The following is a 21,065-nucleotide window of genomic DNA, read 5'->3' on the forward strand; positions in this document are numbered from 1 at the left end:
CGACAATATTTTATCACGGGTAATCAAGGTATCAAGGTAACCCCTCTAGAGCCTCTCACACTGGTTTCCCAGGCCCTAATCCTTCATCTACACCGTTACAATAGTGTGAGACTTCAACGCATTTCAAAAGTGTTGTAAATTGTAGTAAAGCTGTTGCAATCAATTGCATTTCATGTCAACTTTATAATCCTGCCATTTGTTTACAAAGTTCCCAGCACGTGTGAAATGCTGTATGGCCCAAGGTGACCTGCAGGGAACATGTAATTTCTGTCGCCATGTGAGACTGCCCTGAACAGATGGCAGTACACGCACTATACCTCGTCTCTCACACAGTTTGGAGCTGGCGATTAGTGTTGAATGATTAGTGCCTTCTCCCCGCCGAAACACAAAACACAGTCTCTTTGCATTATTAGGCTTCATGTAGGTAATGGTTGAGAAGCTAAGCCGGATAACCGGATGGTTTGGAAGCTAATCCGGTGTCAGGTTAGCGAGAGTGATGTTCGAAGACTTCCCGACCAGTCACACCTTTATTTTTATTTATGAATTATAATGAAGAAAGAATCAAGCGGCAGTTGTTACAAACCTGTAAATTCCAAAACTGTCTCAAATCATGATCCTGTCAAACAAGCAAGCTAATGACTGCTTCTCTGATTGTCTTAAGCTTACTAACTACATTACATTATACGGGGGGAAAGTGTTGTCCGTTTACAGACCCAGAAATAGATGTAACAATTAAATCATTAAATGCTTTTCACTCATAAAGATCTGACTGACAAGTATGTGTTGTCAAGCTCGCTTAAAATGCAGTGAACTGTTTTGCAAGCATCACGCACCTGTTGTTTCGTAACAAGGTAGTCCAGACAGTTTCAGTTCTCGTTTTCATAAATGGCGATCATAAACCCAACGTCCATCGGTCGAACACTGTCTTCGCATGTGTGGAACTGAACACCTTCACACTATACCCATTAGCAGCTTCATATTACAACATATTTTAAACATTGTTTTTGTGCAAGGCTATTTCCATTCCATGTCATTTCTGGGAGCGACATGTATTTGTATTTATGCATCATAAATGAATGGATGATATTTATATGGGAGGTATATAAAGGTATATATAACCATTTAGGGTGTAAAGTCTCTTTTCGCTGAGAGTCTGCCATTTTTGGTGTGCAGACGTATGCTTCGTATCAAAATGGTGGAAACTGTCTAACTATTGGGCAGCTATGAGTTTTAATTTTGAAGGTTTGAAACTCTGGGCGAGAGGACATCAGAGTATAGGTGGTGATGACGCTGTGAGTGACGTCCGCTTGGTGTTGCTGCGATTTAATTCAGGCCTACAACGTTTCCATGGGTTAGATGTTATATTACATATTATAGGGCTGAATGTTACATTTGTTATATATTTATTTAACTGACTGTTGCATAACTACGTGCTCAAGAATTTTTCAGAAAGTTACATTTGTGGCACATCCATTGTCACAGCATCTACAGTGTCGAATGCAAAAGAAAAGATATTTCAGTGTAACTGAAGCCGGCTACAATTTTCCGATTGTATGACCTGTGCGTCGCTTCAGTGCATGCTTGGAGGTTTGCAAGTCGCATGCTAGTCATATAACTGGAAAAGAAGAGTAAAACAGAACTGGAAAAAGAAGTAGCCTTACGAATGTGTCAGTACCTTTGACTTACACTTTTGACTTACACTGAACACCTTCACACTATACCCATTAGCAGCTTCATATTACAACAAATTTTAAACATTGTATTTGTGCAAGGCTATTTCCATTCCATGTCATTTTCTGGGAGCGCACAACCACGTGTACGTAAATGTCTTATATGTAACTGACAGAGTACAAAATTCAACATTAACCAATTAGATGAACTTATTTTGATTGGCCCGCTCCTTGTAATAATGAGTCGTTACTATTGCGAAATTTCTCGCCAAATCTATACTAGCAGACAGGAGTTTTCACTTGACACACTTTCACGTGAACAGTGATGAGTCTGCGCATTTTCTGGAGACTTTGCTTTTGACTCTGGTACAAAATCATTTAGATCCATTTTGAGTGGAGCCATCTTGTGTACATAGAGTCATGCAAATGTAACACAGTGATATTCACGACACATTTAATCCATTTACCGCGCTAAGAATTGAAAATAATTACCAAAACAACACGTGGTCCGATTAGTCTCTGCAGTGATTGACGGGCCCCACAAACAATGTTGGAACTTCAAAGGCTATATCCAGAGCTGTGCAAAGTTGCGATTTGCATATCAATACAACTCGGCTGTTTATATTTGATTACCATTAGACAGTTCTAAACTGACACTCACCGAAATTTACACAGACTGAATGCTATTGTTAGATTATCAGAGCCTACATTTGTAAATACACTGGAGAAGGCATTCTTATGGATGTACAACTTCTTGGTTTATTTAACACAACGTTTCGATGCAGTTACTAGCATCGTTATCAAGTGAATGACATCAAAATTACTACTGCGCTTATATATAGCAAGAGATGCAAATGTCAACAGATAAAACAAAAAGAGGAGGGTAAACAGTGCTCAGGGGATTAAGGTGTCCTGGGGTGGGTGTTGGCGTACTGACTAGGCTCGGTGGGGTTCCTGAGCGGTTTGGAGGATTAGCAGATCATAAGCTGAGGGGAGGTAGATGCCGTGATCTCTGTTCAGGCTGGGCTTTAAGAATTACGGTACCCATCAGAACTGTCATCATAACAGAGGTAGTTAACTCACTCAAACACTCCCCGTTAGTCAGCGTCATCAGTGTAAACCCTACAGGACACTCATCACTACATTGGTAGATAGCTCACCCACACACTCTGTGTTAGTCAGTGTTATCAGTGTATACCCATCAGTACAGTCATCACTACAGTGGCAAGTAACTCTCCCGCACACTCCCCGTTAGTCACCGTATACCCGTCAGGACAGTTTTGACTTCATCGATAGATAACTCACCACTCACTCACCGTTAGCCCGTGTATGTCCATCAGTACACTTGTAACTAATAGCGGTAAATAACTCATCCACACCACCCCCGATAGTCAGTGTAATCAGTGTATACCCACCAGGACAGTGTTTGGTTGAGTTATCTACCCATGTAGTTACGATTCTTCATAAGGTATTCTATTAATTTTTCCCTTGTTTCAGATATCATATAATTCGTCGATAATACAATCGTTTCATTGGCTCACAACAGCCCACGTTAGTTAGCAGGGTTCTTAAACCCGATAACTTAGAATCTTTAATCATCAATGATTTTGAAGTCATCAATTATCACTCAATAATAAAAAGTATGGAATGTGTATATTTCGTTCAAAAAGATATAGAAAGGTCTATACATGTTCCATTATCCTTAGCCCACATAGCTCACATCCTGTGTGGAGTGAGTGAGTGCTTATGGCTTAACGTCGTATTTAACATTCAGTCATATGACAAGGGAGTCCTTAGAGTGCATGTATCTGCAATGTGCCTCCATGTTGCAGGACACTTTCCACTTCACTGAGGCGACTTACTGAAGGCAAGTAAGTCCACCCACCCGAGTCATTACACTGATATGGGTCAACGAGTCGTTGCACTAACCACTTAAGGCTGAACGCCAAGCGAGAAAGCTACAACTTCCCGTTTTAAGGTCTTAGGTGTGTCCGACCCAGGGTTGACCCTGACCTTCTACTGCCCCTGAATTGGACGGTCTACCAACACAGCCATCGTAGCCGGTAATTACTGTATGGGATAACTCATCTATTATGCCTTTTCAAGCTATCCAAAGCGCACTTTCCACACCATCACTTTCTCTAGTAAGAGGATACAATGTACTCTAATTCTTTAAATGTTACATCGCTTCTATCAGACATTTATATATATCGGACCACCAGTTTTCTTGACACATTTCATAAGGCAGCCCACATGCATGTATTATAGATATTCTGTTCAAACGGTCTCTTTATATCCTTCACATAGAACTGACGTGTCACTGCATGCGATTGAACTTAAGTGATCGCATCAAATGATGTAGATAGTCCTCCGAAGTCAGAGCCTGCTGTTCTAAATTTGTTCTCAAACCCTTGCTACAGTCTGACTGAATAGAAAAAACTATTACCACAGACAGCCCGCCTATAAATAAACTGAACATCGTATCTTATTGCACAGTTTGTCACAAGGGCAGCAATTTGCGAATATCGCCTATGTATAATGTTATATCTCATTTCACACATTTGTGTATCATGGCTAAACATAAGGTGTTATGAATGCTCTGTGGGTAACTGTGTTCCATGCACCCCGAAATACTCCTGCATGAATTATTGCTATACTGAAGAATTATGCAGCGTTAAAGAGACATGAATTGATAAAGAGTAAAAAATGTCTCTAGGCACGTGCAACCTGGATATATGTAACACTGCAAGGAAAACTTAACAGTAAGCTATTTCTGTGTAGGAGTCAACCATTTCTATGTAGGAGTCATATTTTTCTATGTCGGAGTCAATCATGTTAATATACCTGTGGGAATGTAGCCAACTCACCGACACACGCTAAGTTACCACTGTTCCATCTGTATGTGTAACCCGTGATACACTCAGACAGACATCTGTATGACCCTGGAGTATTCTGACACTTTCTGAGGCCACACGGATGCTGCTCGCACTCATCTATATCTGAAACAACGTAACATACAGGACATTAATTGTAATGGGTAAACCTACAGCCTGGTAATTAAGATTGCACTTTCTGGACTTTTTCTCAGATTCCGGTGGTGAAAAGCGACCAGCTCTGGGATCCGTTCCGGAGCCATAGAGGGGACGTTTAACAGTCAGCTACTCTTCTCTGTGTTGGGGGCCTGTTGGCTGTATGGTCTAGACTGTTGGCATGTATTGCTAGCCAAGTGTCTGTATTTGTGATCGCTGATCCCAAACCCCGATTTTGTATCAGCCAAGTATAGTCTATTTCTCTTAGAGTCGCTTATATTCATCTGTCTGTAAAATCAGCTATACTCGCTACCAAGATTGCCTTCAGTCAGTGACACGTAGCAACATGGATATGCTTGAAGTTCATACTCTTGCTAGGAAGGCGAAATTAGAGCACTTTGTCTGATCCATAACGTTAAAGTCCATAAGCTTAGTTTCGATGGCATGAATCAATTGCTGCGGATGACGTTATAATTATTAAAACCAGTAGCATGCTGGGTATTAGGCGGAGTTCAACTTGTTTTGAATGAGGATGACACCAGTTACCTGAACTCCTGTCGACTCCGAGCAAACCCTGTTTCTGACACTGCCATATTTGGAATCGTTAATTTTAATATAATATAAGATAAATTTAATAAAAGAATTTTACCTTATCTCTTGTAGTATATGATCTCACGGCAGTATAGTTTTAGAGATGGATATTAGGAAATTAGCGAACTACTTATTCGCACAGACAGTAGTGTAGGATGTGCTATTGCACGGAGTTTGTTCTGACCACTTCTTGGTGTGGTCATTGTAAAATAAATTACTCCCATCCCCATTTCCCAGCATGCAACTTGTTTTTGAATACTTATGACGTCACCCGAGTCAAAGAATTATTGGTGTCGAAAGTAAGCTTATCGAGTTTAACAATATGAATTAAAAAAAATTATTCTCGGTGCAATTTCTTTTTAATAACACGGACGTCCAACGTATCAATGTGTAGAGCTCGTGTTGTTACGTGACACTGGCTAAAGGCAATTTTGGAAGTGAGTATGATTGATTTTACCTGAATATAGGCGACACTCTAAAAGAAATATACCATAGTAGTAGAATCTGTGCTATTTAAAGACAGCGTAAAATCATATAACTGCCACAATGATTAACATCAACCAGATTGGGATCAGAACATGCCATTCTACAACACAGGCTTTACAATACTTGAGCTATGCGACAATTTCGTCACCCTAAAAGAGACTGGGGAATTTCGTAAACCTTTTGTTCTGGACTGGGGTAATCCGAAGCGTCCTCATCGAGAATTATGTCTCATTGCCATGTTGGCGATGTTCCTCATTACATAGGAATTGCATGGAAATGTTTCCTATTTACTATATCATGCACGTACTATTCGCCGATGACACAATCCTTACAATCCTTGCTCTCTCAAATCAAGGCCTGCTGTCCTAAATCCGTTTTTAATTCCCAGTTAAAGTCTGAATTGGTCAGAAAAAATACCATTAGGCACACCGCCAGTAGACAAACCAAATACCACGGGCTTGTTGTCACCTGGGCGGCAAAAAAGAAATTTCAGCTATGTATCATACCTTATCTTATTTCATGCAATGAATAAAATACCTAAACATGGAGCATTACACGCACACATATAACAGTGTATATAAACCATTTCTATAATATATGTGTACGTGTAGAAATGTAGCCACCTCACCCACATATACTTTGGTAACTCTGTTCCATCTGTAACCCGTCAAAGACTCTTTCCAGCATGTGAATGACCCTGGAGAATTCTAACACAGCCTTAAACCACACAAAACCTGGTTGCACTGGTTTATGTCTCAAACATACAAGACATTCATTGTAAGTATTAACATAGAACCTGAAAGCCGCCACAGTAGTTTCTGTAAAACCAGTTATTACACGGGCAAATTAGACCTCTGCCCAAAACAATACCATTATCTTAGCCGCTAAACATAAGGTCCTCTATCAAAAGTTGACTTATATGCAGGTAAACTTTTTGTGTCAGCCATCAGTATATGTCAGACCAGGCAACTTGTACACAAATAGTTTTGTTACCCAGAACTCGGTTGGGGGTCTGTTCCTGTCAGTAACAACATGATAAAACCAAAATAATGATTTTCTTTCATGCATGAACGTGCTTCCATGTTACAGTCTAAGGGAAATATCGAAGACAATCGTTATGTTTGCCGCAGTCAATCATTTCTACGCTGCAGTCAACCATTTCTACATATAAGTGCAGTTTCAAAATATTTCCTGCGTTAGATCTGTTTTATTCTTCCCGGCTTAGCTTTCAAAAATACAGATCGGTACTCTTCCATTCACTAACCATGAATTCGGTCTTTCGAGTGAGCTGTCCTCGACATGTCAAAGATGTACGCTGTCAAAACGTGTTTCCTTTCATCCTACAGTAATTCTGACTACATATCACCTAGTTATTCGTGGATGATAAAAAACATACTGTTGCAGTAAACACAAATGCACCTGTCGCACCGAAAACAAGTCAGACATTGCAAACAAAGAGCATTACGTCTGGTCCAGACGGTTGACATGTATTGATGGTGATTCGGAGTGTGACTTTGTGTTCGGTGGTTCCAAACCCGATTTTGTATCAGCCAATTTTCAGGATTTGTGCTATACCCAGCCGGTGTATAATCCCTATAACAGCGATAGCTTTGTCACACTTGTATAGTTTTCAGACAGTTGGTCAACAAACAGTTTAAACCGTCCTCACGTCTCTCCATAACAGAAAACAATAATCAAACGAGCAGCGATTAAATTCAGGCCTACAACGTTTCCATGGGTTAGATGTTATATTACATATTATAGGGCTGAATGTTATATTTGTTATATATTTATTTAACTGACTGTTGCATAACTACGTGCTCAAGAATTTTTCAGAAAGTTACATTTGTGGCACATAAATTGTCACAACATCTTCAGTGTCGAATGCAAAAGAAAAGATATTTCAGTGTAAATGAAGCCGGCTACAATTTTCCGATTTTATGACCTGTGCGTCGCTTCAGTGCATGTTTGGAGCTTTGCAAGTCGCATGCTTGTCATATAACTGGAAAAGAAGAGTAAAACACAACTGGAAAAAGAAGTAGCCTTACGAATGTGTCAGTACCTTTGACTTAACCTTGGAGTCAGTTTCTCTATTTGAGGTGCACCATTTCTCGCACCGAGGCCAATTCTCGTCCTTATTATACTAGGTCCTTTTGTTTTACTGATGTTTAGTGTTAATATATTGGTGACAAGTGAGTCATTCAACTTTTGTAGCTCACTTGACATTGCATTTGGTTAGTTGTGTCATTAACCACAATATGTACAGAAGTACCGTCAGCAAATCGTAGTAAGTTCAGTAAAGTTGTGGATTTTATGATATCGTTTATATACACAACAAAAGGAGCATATCCTAGTGCTGAGCGCCATTGTTAGTGTTGTATGACACCGGCGGAAATCTACGATCCCCTGCAGAGTCCCACACGAATAAGCATGATACTGCGTTTACCCTCTTTCAGTTATTAAAGTTGTTTAAAAGTAGATAAAACTCTTTACAGCATGTGACTGACCCTCGAGAAATTCTGACAGCGCCAAAGTCACACAAAACGTGGTTGCACTCATTTATATGGCAAACAAACATACAAGACGTTCATTGTGAACATTCACAAACAACCTAAAAGCCGCCACAGTAGTTCTATTTATTTGATTGGTGTTTTACGCCGTACTCAAGAATATTTCACTTATACGACGGCGGCCAGCATTATGGTGGGCGGAAACCGGGCAGAGCCTGGGGGAAACCTACGACCATCCTCAGATTCCTGCAACACCTTCCCCCCACAGTAGTTTCTGTCAAACCAATTATTATATGGGTAAATTAGACCTCTGCCCAAAACAATACCTTATCTTAGCGGCTAAGCATGTAATCTGCGAACACTGGAATCCCAGTGTTTCTGGCAGCAGCCAGTCAAAATGGCGGGAAGTAATATGAATGTCTCAAGTCTGTGTGTGAATTTACCTTACACGGAAACTAAACTCGATTTGTCTGAAACAATCAAACGTTTATAATCCGTCAAGACATTTACACATGTTCAGTTTGTTTCAAATTCATGTTTGCATGTATATTACTTCAACACTATGGTAAGTAATATCGACAATATTTTAAAACGGGGTTGAAGGTAACCCCTCTAGAGCCTCTCACACTGATTTCCCACGCCCTAACCCTTCACCTACACCGTTACCATAGTGTGAGACTTTAACGCATTGCAACAATGTTGTAAATTGTTGTAAAGCTGTTGCAATCATTTGCATTTCAAGTCAATAATCCTGCCATTCGTTTACAAAGTTCCCAGTACGTATGAAATGCTGAATGGCCCAAGGTGAGCTGCAGGAAACACATAATTTCTGTCATCACATAAGATTGCCCTGACCAGATGTCAGTTCACGGATTATACCTAGTTCTTTACACAGTCCTGAGCTGGTGATTAGTGTTGGTTGATTAGTGCCTCCTCCCCACCGAAACACAAAACAAAAATCTTTGCATTATTAAACTTCATGTACGGTATGGTTGGAAAACCAATCCACATAACATGGGGTCGAGTGAACGAGAGTGATATTTGAAGCGTTGCCCGTTTACAAACCCATAAATAGATGTAACAATTAAATCATTAAATGCTTTTCACTCATAAAGATCTGATTAACAAGTATGTGTCGTCAAGCTCGCTTAAAATGCAGTGAACTGTTTTGCAAGCATCACGCACCTGTTGTTTCGTAACAAGGTAGTCCAGACAGTTTCAGTTCTCGTTTTCATAAATGGCGATCATAAACCCAACGTCCATCGGTCGAACACTGTCTTCGCATGTGTGGAACTGAACACCTTCACACTATACCCATTAGCAGCTTAATATTACAACAAATTTTAAACATTGTATTTGTGCAAGGCTATTTCCATTCCATGTCATTTTCTGGGAGCGCACAACCACGTGTACGTAAATGTCTTATATGTAACTGACAGAGTACAAAATTCAACATTAACCAATTAGATGAACCTATTTTGATTGGCCCGCCCCTTGTAATAATGAGTCGTCACTATTGCGAAATTTCTCGCCAAATCTATACTAGCAGACAGGAGTTTTCACTTGACACACTGTCACGTGAACAGTGATGAGTCTGCGCATTTTTTTTGGAGACTCTGCTTTTGACTTTGTTAGAAAATCACTTAGAGCCATTTTGAGTGGAGCCATCTTGTGTACATAGAGTCATGCAAATGTAACACAGTGATATTCACGACACATTTAATCCATTTCCCGCGGTAAGAATTAAAAACAATTACCAAAACAACACGTGGTCCGATTAGTCTCTGCAGTGATTGACGGGTCCCACAAACAATGTTGGAACTTCAAAGGCTATACCCAGAGCTGTGCAAAGTTGCGATCTGCATATCAATACAACTCGGCTGTTTATATTTGATTACCCTCAGACAGTTCTAAACTGACATCTCTTCACCGAAATTTACACAGACTGAATGCTATTGTTAGAGTATTAGAGCCTACATTTGTAAAGTGTGAAGACGCAGACCTATGTATGTTCTCATGCAAACAAGCTGAGTAAAAATGGATTTTCTGATGACAGCAAACCTGTAATGCCCACCCTAATTTCGATAAGTCAGAGCAGTATACAGTGTTTATGTTAGACAATGTTTTGTTCAAGGTAAAAAAAACAAGTTTTGCATGATCGCTGAAGACGCCCCCTCCCCTCTTTCTTTCTACCCTGTCACCCTCTTACAAAGCTTTCGCCAGGTTTACCCAGCTGTGTTTTAAACAACATTTTTCGTTAAATCGTGAGTAGAGACCGAATAGGTATATTTCAAATTATGATTCTTTTGTTTCTCTTTTCGTAAGCCAAAACAAATGAGACCTATTTTCAGTCAATCAATATATATTTTAAACAAGAGGAAAATATTTTTATGCCTGTGCGATTCGAACAACATAAAATTTTTGATCGGTTTTAGTGGCGCATTCACACATATACATGCCTAGGCGTTTCGTTGAAAATTGTTAAAGCTTGACCATTGTAACGGGCTGCAAACTATCTGTCAAGTCTACGGGAAGGTTTTGATTGTCATCAAAACCCTGGCGCCCCAGTTGTCCACATCTCTGTCCGAGTCGAGTGTCAAGTTCCCACATGTGAGACAAGGCTTCCATGTTGAGTTAGCCATGAAAAAGATTACCCATTCCCCCATTTCACACCCCCAACGCTAGTAGGAGCGCCCCCTGTGGTAAGGCCGCAAATCCTGTCCGAAACTTTGGAAGAATTACGGTACCCATCAGAACTGTCATCATTACAGAGGTAGTTAACTCACTCAAACACTCCCGTTAGTCAGCGTCATCAGTGTAAACCCTACAGGACAGTCATCACTACATTAGTAGATAACTCACCCACACACTCTGTATTAGTCAGTGTTATCAGTGTATACCCATCAGTACAGTCATCACTACAGTGGCAAATAACTCCCACACACTTCCCGTTAGTCACCGTATACCCGTCAGGACAGTTTTGACTTCAGCGATAGATAACTCATCACTCACTCACCGTTAGCCAGTGTATGTCCATCAGTGAACTTGTAACTAATAGCGGTAAATAACTCATCCACACCACCCCCGATAGTCAGTGTAATCAGTGTATACCCACCAGGACAGTGTTTTGTTGAGTTATCTACCGATGTAGTTAAGATTCTTCATAAGGTATTCTATTAATTGTTCCCTTGTATCAGATATCATATAATTCGTCGATAATACAATCGTTTCATTGGCTCACAACAGCCCACGTTAGTTAGCTGGGTTCTTAATTCAGAAAACTTAGAATCTTTAATCAACAATAATTTTGAAGTCATCAACTGTCACTCACTATTAAGAAGTATGGAATAAGTACATTTCGTCCCATTAGACAAAGAAATGTCTATACATGTTCCATTATCCTTAGCCCACATACGGTATTCTTGTATGGAGTGAGTGAGTGCTTATGGCTTAACGTTGTATTTAACATTCAGTCATATGACAAGGGAGTCCTTAGAGTGCATGTATCTGCAATGTGCCAAAATGTTGCAGGACACTTTCCACTTCACTGAGGCGACTTACTGAAGGCAAGTAAGTCCACCCACCCGAGTCATTACACTGATATGGGTCAACGAGTCGTTGCACTAACCACTTAATGCTGAACGCCAAGCGAGAAAGCTACAACTTCCTGTTTTAAGGTCTTAGGTGTGTCCGACCCAGGGTTGACCCTGACCTTCGAATTGGACGCTCTACCAACACAGCCATCGGTAATTACTGTATGGGATAACACGTTGAACTCATTTATTATGCCTTTTTAAGCTATCCAAAGCGCACTTTCCACACCATCACTTTCTCTAGTAAGAGGATACAATGTACTCTAATTCTTTAAATGTTACATCGCTTCTATCAGACATTTATATATATCGGACCTCCAGTTTTTCTTGACACATTTCATAAGGCAGTCCACATACATGTATTATAGATATTCTGTTCGAACGGTCCCTTTATATCCTTCACATAGAACTGACGTGTCACTGCATGCGATTGAACTTAAGTGATCGCATCAAATGATGTAGATAGTCCTCCGAAGTCAGAGCCTGCTGTTCTAAATTTGTTCTCAAACCCTTGCTACAGTCTGACTGAATAGAAAAAACTATTACCACAGACAGCCCGCCTATAAATAAACTGAACATCGTATCTTATTGCACAGTTTGTCACAAGGGCAGCAATTTGCGAATATCGCCTATGTATAATGTTATATCTCATTTCACACATTTGTGTATCATGGCTAAACATAAGGTGTTATGAATGCTCTGTGGGTAACTGTGTTCCATGCACCCCGAAATACTCCTGCATGAATTATTGCTATACTGAAGAATTATGCAGCGTTAAAGAGACATGAATTGATAAAGAGTAAAAAAATGTCTCTAGGCACGTGCAACCTGGATATATGTAACACTGCAAGGAAAACTTAACAGTAAGCTATTTCTGTGTAGGAGTCAACCATTTCTATGTAAGAGTCATATTTTTCTATGTCGGAGTCAATCATGTTAATATACCTGTGGGAATGTAGCCAACTCACCCACACACGCTAAGTTACCACTGTTCCATCTGTATATGTAACCCATGATACACTCAGACAGACATCTGTATGACCCTGGAGTATTCTGACACTTTCTGTGGCCACACGGATACTGCTCGCACTCATCTATGTCTGAAACAACGTAACAAACAGGACATTAATTGTAATGGGTAAACCTACAGCCTGGCCCATTATTGTACGGGTAAATCAGACCGACAAGGGTTTGTTGGCAAAACCACCCTTCATGCGAACAACTAAAATCTTCTCATTTATTTACTCCATGAAACTGTCGAATTGAATACTACTTAGACTTTTAGCATTCTGGATATCCTTGAGAGGTGTGCCAAAAAAATATTCTTTTCTAATTTGTGGTGGGCTAAGCCTATTCTTTTTATGATTCTGACTGGACTTGTTGACAGGTAAGACAGATATTTTCTGAAAAATAATTTTTATTTAGGGTATTCTATGATGGCAGCAAAAATTCGGTTGGGTTTGTCGTCATATGATCGATCTTTTGACAAAAATTTCCGTTATAGGCTCTTTAGCATTTCAAAGCACTGTGTGGTCCGAGGCTTTCCGCATGCGTTAATCTACAGTTTTCACATCACAGTGGCTGCTGTCGTTTAGAAAGTAGTTTTTAAGTAATAAGTATTATAATCGTAATTAAGATTGCACTTTCTGGACTTTTTCTCAGATTCCGGTGGTGAAAAGCGACCAGCTCTGGGATCCGTTCCGGAGCCATAGAAGGGACGTTTAACAGTCAGCTACTCTTCTCTGTGTTGGGGGCCTGTTGGCTGTATGGTCTAGACTGTTGGCATGTATTGCTAGCCAAGTGTCTGTATTTGTGATCGCTGATCCCAAACCCCGATTTTGTATCACCCAAGTATAGTCTATTTCTCTTAGAGTCGCTTATATTCATCTGTCTGTAAAATCAGCTATACTCGCTACCAAAATTGCCTTCAGTCAGTGACACGTAGCAACATGGATATGCTTGAAGTTCATACTCTTGCTAGGAAGGCGAAATTAGAGCACTTTGTCTGATCCATAACGTTAAAGTCCATAAGCTTAGTTTCGATGGCATGAACCAGTTGCCGCGGATGACGTTATAATTATTAAAACCAGTAGCATGCTGGGTATTAGGCGGAGTTCAACTTGTTTTGAATGAGGATGACACCAGTTACCTGAACTCCTGTCGACTCCGAGCAAACCCTGTTTCTGACACTGCCATATTTGAAATCGTTGATTTTAATATAATATCAGATAAATTTAATAAAAGAATTTTACCTTATCTCTTGTAGTATATGATCTCACGGCAGTATAGTTTTAGAGATGGATATTAGGAAATTAACGAACTACTTATTCGCACAGACAGTAGTGTAGGATGTGCTATTGCACGGAGTTTGTTCTGACCACTTGTTGGTGTGGTCATTGTAAAATAAATTACTCCCATCCCCATTTCCCAGCATGCAACTTGTTTTTGAATACTTATGACGTCACCCGAGTCAATGAATTATTGGTGTCGAAAGTAAGCTTATGGACTTTAACAATATGAATTAAAAAAAATTATTCTCGGTGCAATTTCTTTTTAATAACACGGACGTCCAACGTATCAATGTGTAGAGCTCGTGTTGTTACGTGACACTGGCTAAAGGCAATTTTGGAAGTGAGTATGATTGATTTTGCCTGAATATAGGCGACACTCTAAAAGAAATATACCATAGTAGTAGAATCTGTGCTATTTAAAGACAGCGTAAACTCATATAACTGCCACAATGATTAACATCAACCAGATTGGGTTCAGAACATGCCATTCTACAACACAGGCTTTACAATACTTGAGCTATGCGACAATTTCGTTACCCCAAAGGAGACTGGGGAATTTCGTAAACCTTTTGTTCTGGGCTGGGGTAATCCGAAGCGTCCTCATCGAGAATTATGTCTCATTGCCATGTTGGCGATGTTCCTCATTACATATGAATTGCATGATAATGTTTTGTATTTACTATATCATGCACGTACTATTCGCCGATGACACAACCCTTACAATCCTTGCTCTCTCAAATCAAGGCCTGCTGTCCTAAATCCGTTTTTAATTCCCAGTTAAAGTCTAAATTGGTCAGAAAAAATACCATTAGGCACACCACCAGTAGACAAACCAAATACTACAGGCTTGTTGTCACCTGGGTGGCAAAAAAGAAATTTCAGCTATGTATTATACCTTATCTTATTTCATGCAATGAGTAATATACCTAAACATGGAGTATCACACGCACACATATAACAGTGTATATAAACCATTTCTATATATGTGTACGTGTAGAAATGTAGCCACCTCACCCACCCATACTTTGGTAACTCTGTTCCATCTGTAACCCGTCAAAGACTCTTTACAGCATGTAAATGACCCTGGAGAATTCTAACACAGCCTTAAACCACACAAAACCTGGTTGCACTGGTTTATGTCTCAAACATACAAGACATTCATTGTAAGTATTAACATAGAACCTGAAAGCCGCCACAGTAGTTTCTGTAAAACCAGTTATTACATGGGCAAATTAGACCTCTGCCCAAAACAATACCATTATCTTAACGGCTAAACATAAGGTCCTCTATCAAAAGTTGACTTATATGCAGGTAAACTTTTTGTGTCAGCCATCAGTATATGTCAGACCAGGCAACTTGTACACAAATAGTTTTGTTACCCAGAACTCGGTGGGGGGGTCTGTTCCTGTTAGTAACAATATGATAAAACTAAAATAATGATTTTCTTGCATGCATGCACGTGCTTCCATGTTACAGTCTAAGGGAAATATCGAAGACAATCGTTATGTTTGCCGCAGTCAATCATTTCTACGCTGGAGTCAACCATTTCTACATATAAGTGCAGTTTCAAAATATTTCCTGCGTTAGATCTGTTTTATTCTTCCCGGCTTAGCTTTCAAAAATACAGATCGGTACTCTTCCATTCACTAACCATGAATTCGATCTTTCGAGTGAGCTGTCCTCGACATGTCAGAGATGTACGCTATCAAAACGTGTTTCCTTTCATCCTACAGTAATTCTGACTACATATCACCTAGTTATTCGTGGATGATAAAAAACATACTGTTGCAGTAAACACAAATGCACCTGTCACATCGAAAACAAGTCAGACATTGCAAACAAAGAGCATTACATTATTAAAAGGGCGAATGACAACTTGTTTGGCAGACTTAACAATAATTTTAGTTAAATAATGATCACAACGAACTATGAGACACTATGGTGAAAAAAGAAGATAATCTTAATTATCAACCACCTGCCGAGTCTACCCTATACTCTTGCTAGCTATGGAGTTATTTGAAAATGGCGTCTTTCGAAATTTGATTACTATCCGAGTGGGTGCTCCAGTTATGTTTTGTGTCCATTACGACGTTATTATCTTTATAGTTATCGCATAATAAAGTGATATTAGTTCAGAAATGCTTTAAACCCACGGGAAACCCGTTTTCGTTGCGTACAGGTCTCACATTTTGAGGACAACAGGCAACAGTGCCGAGTACAAGGTTTGTGAATGTAACGATTCGGAGCGGTTGATGTGGAAGCTAAGCTGGGGATATGGCCGACCGATCACAGAACTACTCCTGTGTTAACCTATACTTTTTATATTAAATTGGCTCTTGTCATTTAGAAAGTTGCTTTTGCGTCGAGAGGCCTGAGATCAAACCCGACTCGGGTGTTACCAAGACTTTAATAATGGTATTTGTTGCCACCTTACTTTGGGCTCTGAGAGGTTAGGGCAAGGAAATAGAACTAGCTGGTTCGTTGTCAGTATAATGTGATTGGGCGGAGCGATCTCCTAGTGTTGAGCGCCATTGTTAGTGTTTTGTGACCCCGGCGGAAATCCACGACCACCCCCAGATTCCAACACGAATAAACATGATATTGTGTTTACCCACTATCAGTTTTTTAAAGCGGCTTAAAAGTAGATAGCCATAAAACTTTGTCCCAGCAAAGCCTCTTTCGTCACTTCTTAACATGCAAATTTGAGCAATAACCCACTGTGTACACTTACCTGTACACACGATCCCATTCCCTTTAAAACCAGATTGACAGGAACATCTATAACTTCCGACTGTATTGACACAGTCAGCATTATGTGAACAGGGTGAAACGCCATCACATTCGTTTCTGTCTGCAAATGAACAAAACCAAGGATTCAATATATCTAATCAAAGTCCGATGTCTAAACTCCAGGATGAGTAAATCATACACAGTGTGCGAATAATAAAACATTAACTTTTCACAATATGTCCATACACAGGATCATCTTCAGAAATCACAGGGTATGAACACATTTCAATCTAACTCCCCACATATAACGCATGCCAGCATCGTTATGATAAGGTCAGAAAAGCCTTGACCTTGGCTGAAAAGATTGAAGATGGGTATGGAAGTTGACGAGAATAGACTTACTTCGTAAAAAACAACTGAAGACACAAACATGTCTCCATTTTTCAATCCAGTAGTATATATACATTTATAATACGGATAGTTGGCTTTAATCTCGGAAAAACTTAAAAATTGTAGGAGTCATTTGACCTCTTATGTTTTCGTAGATACATATTACCTTAGTTCTATTCGCAATATTGGTGATTTTAGGGCGGCCATGTTGCATTTGTACAAATTAAGCTCTGCTTCTCTACTTAGATTTTGGTAGGCCTTTAGCAAGTCATTCTGGACAATGATCTGAGACATGTGCCACCAAAAAAAATCTTTTGCAAATTGTGGTGAGCAAATATTTTTGTGAGTTACTCCTGACATATTTTACAAAGCTGTTCAAATACCATAGTTATTCTGCATGCCCGAGTGGTTCCCTCACCCTTTCCGCAGAACTGATTTAACATTACACACGGTATCGAATAAAAGGGTCATTTTTAATCTAAATTAATCAGCAAAAAATACCATTAGGCAGATAGCCTGTAGACAATCCAAATATGCTTATTGTTACGTGTGCAGCAAATAAGAAATTTTGGCTATGTATCATACTATATCTAATTTTATACAAGGAATGAGTGCATGGGTTTGCATGTATATTACTTTAACACGATGGTGAAAGACTGTTTATATTTGATTACCATCAGACAGTTCTAAACTGACATCTCTTCACCGAAATTTCCACAGACTGAATGCTATTGTTAGAGTATTAGAGCCTACATTTGTAAAGTGTGAAGACGTAGATCTATGTATGTTCCGATGCAAACAAACTGGGTGAAAATGGATTTTCTGATGACAGTAAACCTGTAATGCCGAGCCTAATTTCGATAAGTCAGGGCAGTATACAGTGTTCATGTTAGACAATGTTTTGTTCAAGGTAATAAAACGAGTTTTGCATGATCGCCAAAAGACGCCCCATCCCCTTTTTCTCTCTACCCTGTCACCCTGTTACAAAGCTCTGCCCAGGTTTACCCACCTGTGTTTTAGGCGACATTTTCTTGTTAAATCGTGAGTACAGACCGAATAGGTATTTTTCAAATTATGATTCTTTTGTTTCTCTTTTTGTAAGCCAAAACAAATGAGACCTATTTTCAGTCAATCAACATATTTTTAAACAAGAGGAAAATATTTTTATTCCGGTGCGATCCCGACAACATAAAATTTTTGCTCGGTTTTAGTGGCGCATTCATACATATGCAGGCCTCAGCGGTTCGTTGAAAATTGCTTCAGATTGACCACTTATTGGGTGTCTCCACTGTAAAGGGCTGCAAATTATCTGTCAAGTCTACGGGAAGGTTTTGACTGTCATTAAAACCCTGGCGCCCCAGTTGTCCACATCTCTGTCCGGGTCGAGTGTCAAGTTCCCACATGTGAGGCGAGGCTTCGATGTTGAGTTAGCCCTGAAAAAGATTACCCATTCCCCCATTTCACACCCTCAACGCTAGTAGGAGCGCCCCCTGTGGTAAGGCCGCAAATGCTGTCCGAAATTTTGGAAGAATTACGGTACCCATCAGAACTGTCATCATTACAGCCGTAGTTAGCTCACTCAAACACTCCCCGTTAGTCAGCGTCATCAGTGTATAACCATCACTCCCCGTTAGTCAGTGTATGTCCATTAGTACACTTATAACTAATATCGGTAGATAACTCATCCACACCATCCCCGATACTCAGTGTAATCAGTGTTTACCCACTAGGACAGGTTTTGGTTCAGTTATCTACCGTAGTTATGATTCTTTTGATGGGTATGCGCTGACTAACTTGGAGTGTCTGGGTGAATCACAGTGGTTGTACTGAATTTCTTAACTACCTGCTCGGTCTCCATGTTTCGTCGCGTAGGTAAAAATAGAAATCTAGCATTCTAGGAACTAACAGAACTCTCGCGTGTGTTGTGAAATTATATGTTCTGAATCCTAATCAGTTAATATTAAGAAATTTAAGCCATGGATCATGTAATGAGATTTTGTTGCCGGTCCTCATATAATGAATGAACATGAGGTAGCAATATTTTAGCCACATCATGGCGATGTTCTTTATGTATGTACACATATTCAATTATTGTTCCCCTTGTATTAGATATTATATAATTTGTCGTTCCATCGGCTCAAAACAGCCCACGTTAGTAAGCAGGGTTCTTAAACCCGATAACTTAGAATCTTTAATCATCAATGGTTTTGAAGTCATCAATTATCACTCAGTATTAAGAGGTATGGAATGAGTATATTTCGTCCAAAAAGACATAGAAAGGTCTATACATGTTCCATTATCTTTAGCCCACATTCGGTAATCCTGTATGGCGCGAGTGAATGCTTATGGTTTAACGTCGAATTTGACAATTTATCAGTCATATGACGACCAGGGAGTCCTTAGAGTGCAAGTATCTACAACTTCCTCCTTTAAGATCTTAAAGGATTGACCGTAACCCTCTAACGCCCCCGAAGAGGACACTCTACCAACAGAGCCATCGGGGCCGGTAAATCCTGTATGTATTAAACTCATCTATTATGCCTTTTTAAGCTATCCAAAGCCCACCATCCACACCACCACTTTATCTGGTAAGAGGATAGAATATCATCTAATTCTTTAAATGTTACATCGCTTCTATCAGACATTTATATATATCGGACCACCAGTTTTTCTTGACACATTTCATAAGGCAGTCCACATACATGTAATATAGATATTCTGTTCGAACGGTCCCTTTAAATCCTTCCCATAGAACTGACTTGTCACTGCATGCGATTAAACTGAAGGCATCGCACACTCGAAATACTCCTGCATGAATTATTGCTATACTGAAGAATTATGCAGCGTTAAAGAGAAATGAATTGATGAAGAGTAAAAAAAAAATGTCTCTCGGCACATGCAACCTGCATATATGTAACACTGTAAGGAAATCTAAGAATTGAGAATTCTGACACTTTCTGAGGCCACACGGATACTGCTCGTACTCATCTATATCTGAAACAATGCAACATACAGGACATTAATTGTAATGGGTAACCTACAACCTGGTCCATTATTGTACGGTTAAATCAGACCGACAAGGGCCTGTTGGCAAAACCACCCTTCATGCCAACAACTGAAATCTTTTAATTAATTTACGCCATTAAACTGTCGAATTGAATACATACATCCATTGTGAATTCATAAACGATACATTGTGGGTATTTATATTCAGTTAAAGATTGCAGTTATTAAAAACAATCGATGATACATGCTTACTCAGCAAAATGTTATAATACTATCTTGGATATGATAAAAGTAGTGAGTAGATTAAATGTATAAATACCTCAAACTCAACGTCAGCCACTTATCTCAAATGCTTGGTATCGAAAATTGCTATTATTGTACAAATCTACAAATGGATCATGGGTTGGAATTTTTTCATAAATTATGTAAATTTTATCATTTAGGTAACGTTAAACACGGTATGCCACGGAGTTTTGTCAAAAAATCCACATGAGATAATTAAATGCACTTCTCTGTATTAACCAAGGATAACTCGAATTATTCCCTTTCGGTACATAATCAGTCTCCTATCTGTACTATATATAGTGTTAAAATGAAAAAGTTATAATGCGACCAGTTTTATAATGTTAAGAAACATTTAACCGATATTGAGGTCCAACCGGTCTAGTCCAGTCACTATTTAGAATGACCCACCATACACTGCAAAAGAATTTATTTCGGTTTCATTTGTCTCAGAGATGAAAAAACACACACATTAAATGTCTACCAA

At 39.4% G+C, this 21,065-nt stretch overlaps 1 protein-coding gene across 1 annotated transcript in view; it reads right to left on the reverse strand.

The window, feature by feature from the left end:
• Positions 1 to 2,649: 2,649 nt before the first annotated feature.
• The window catches only part of LOC135465100 (latent-transforming growth factor beta-binding protein 4-like), a 29,960-nt gene continuing 11,544 nt past the window's right edge, over positions 2,650 to 21,065 (reverse strand). The window contains exons 2-5 of the mRNA XM_064742583.1: positions 16,902 to 17,021; positions 12,848 to 12,979; positions 4,538 to 4,669; positions 2,650 to 2,723 (exon numbers count right to left, since the gene is read on the reverse strand). Coding sequence (XP_064598653.1) covers positions 2,650 to 2,723; positions 4,538 to 4,669; positions 12,848 to 12,979; positions 16,902 to 17,021 — 458 coding nt within the window. The remainder of the gene's footprint in view (positions 2,724 to 4,537; positions 4,670 to 12,847; positions 12,980 to 16,901; positions 17,022 to 21,065) is intronic.

The sequence above is a fragment of the Liolophura sinensis genome, chromosome 1 (assembly GCF_032854445.1).
Source record: "Liolophura sinensis isolate JHLJ2023 chromosome 1, CUHK_Ljap_v2, whole genome shotgun sequence".
NCBI classification, from domain to species: Eukaryota; Metazoa; Mollusca; class Polyplacophora; order Chitonida; family Chitonidae; genus Liolophura; species Liolophura sinensis.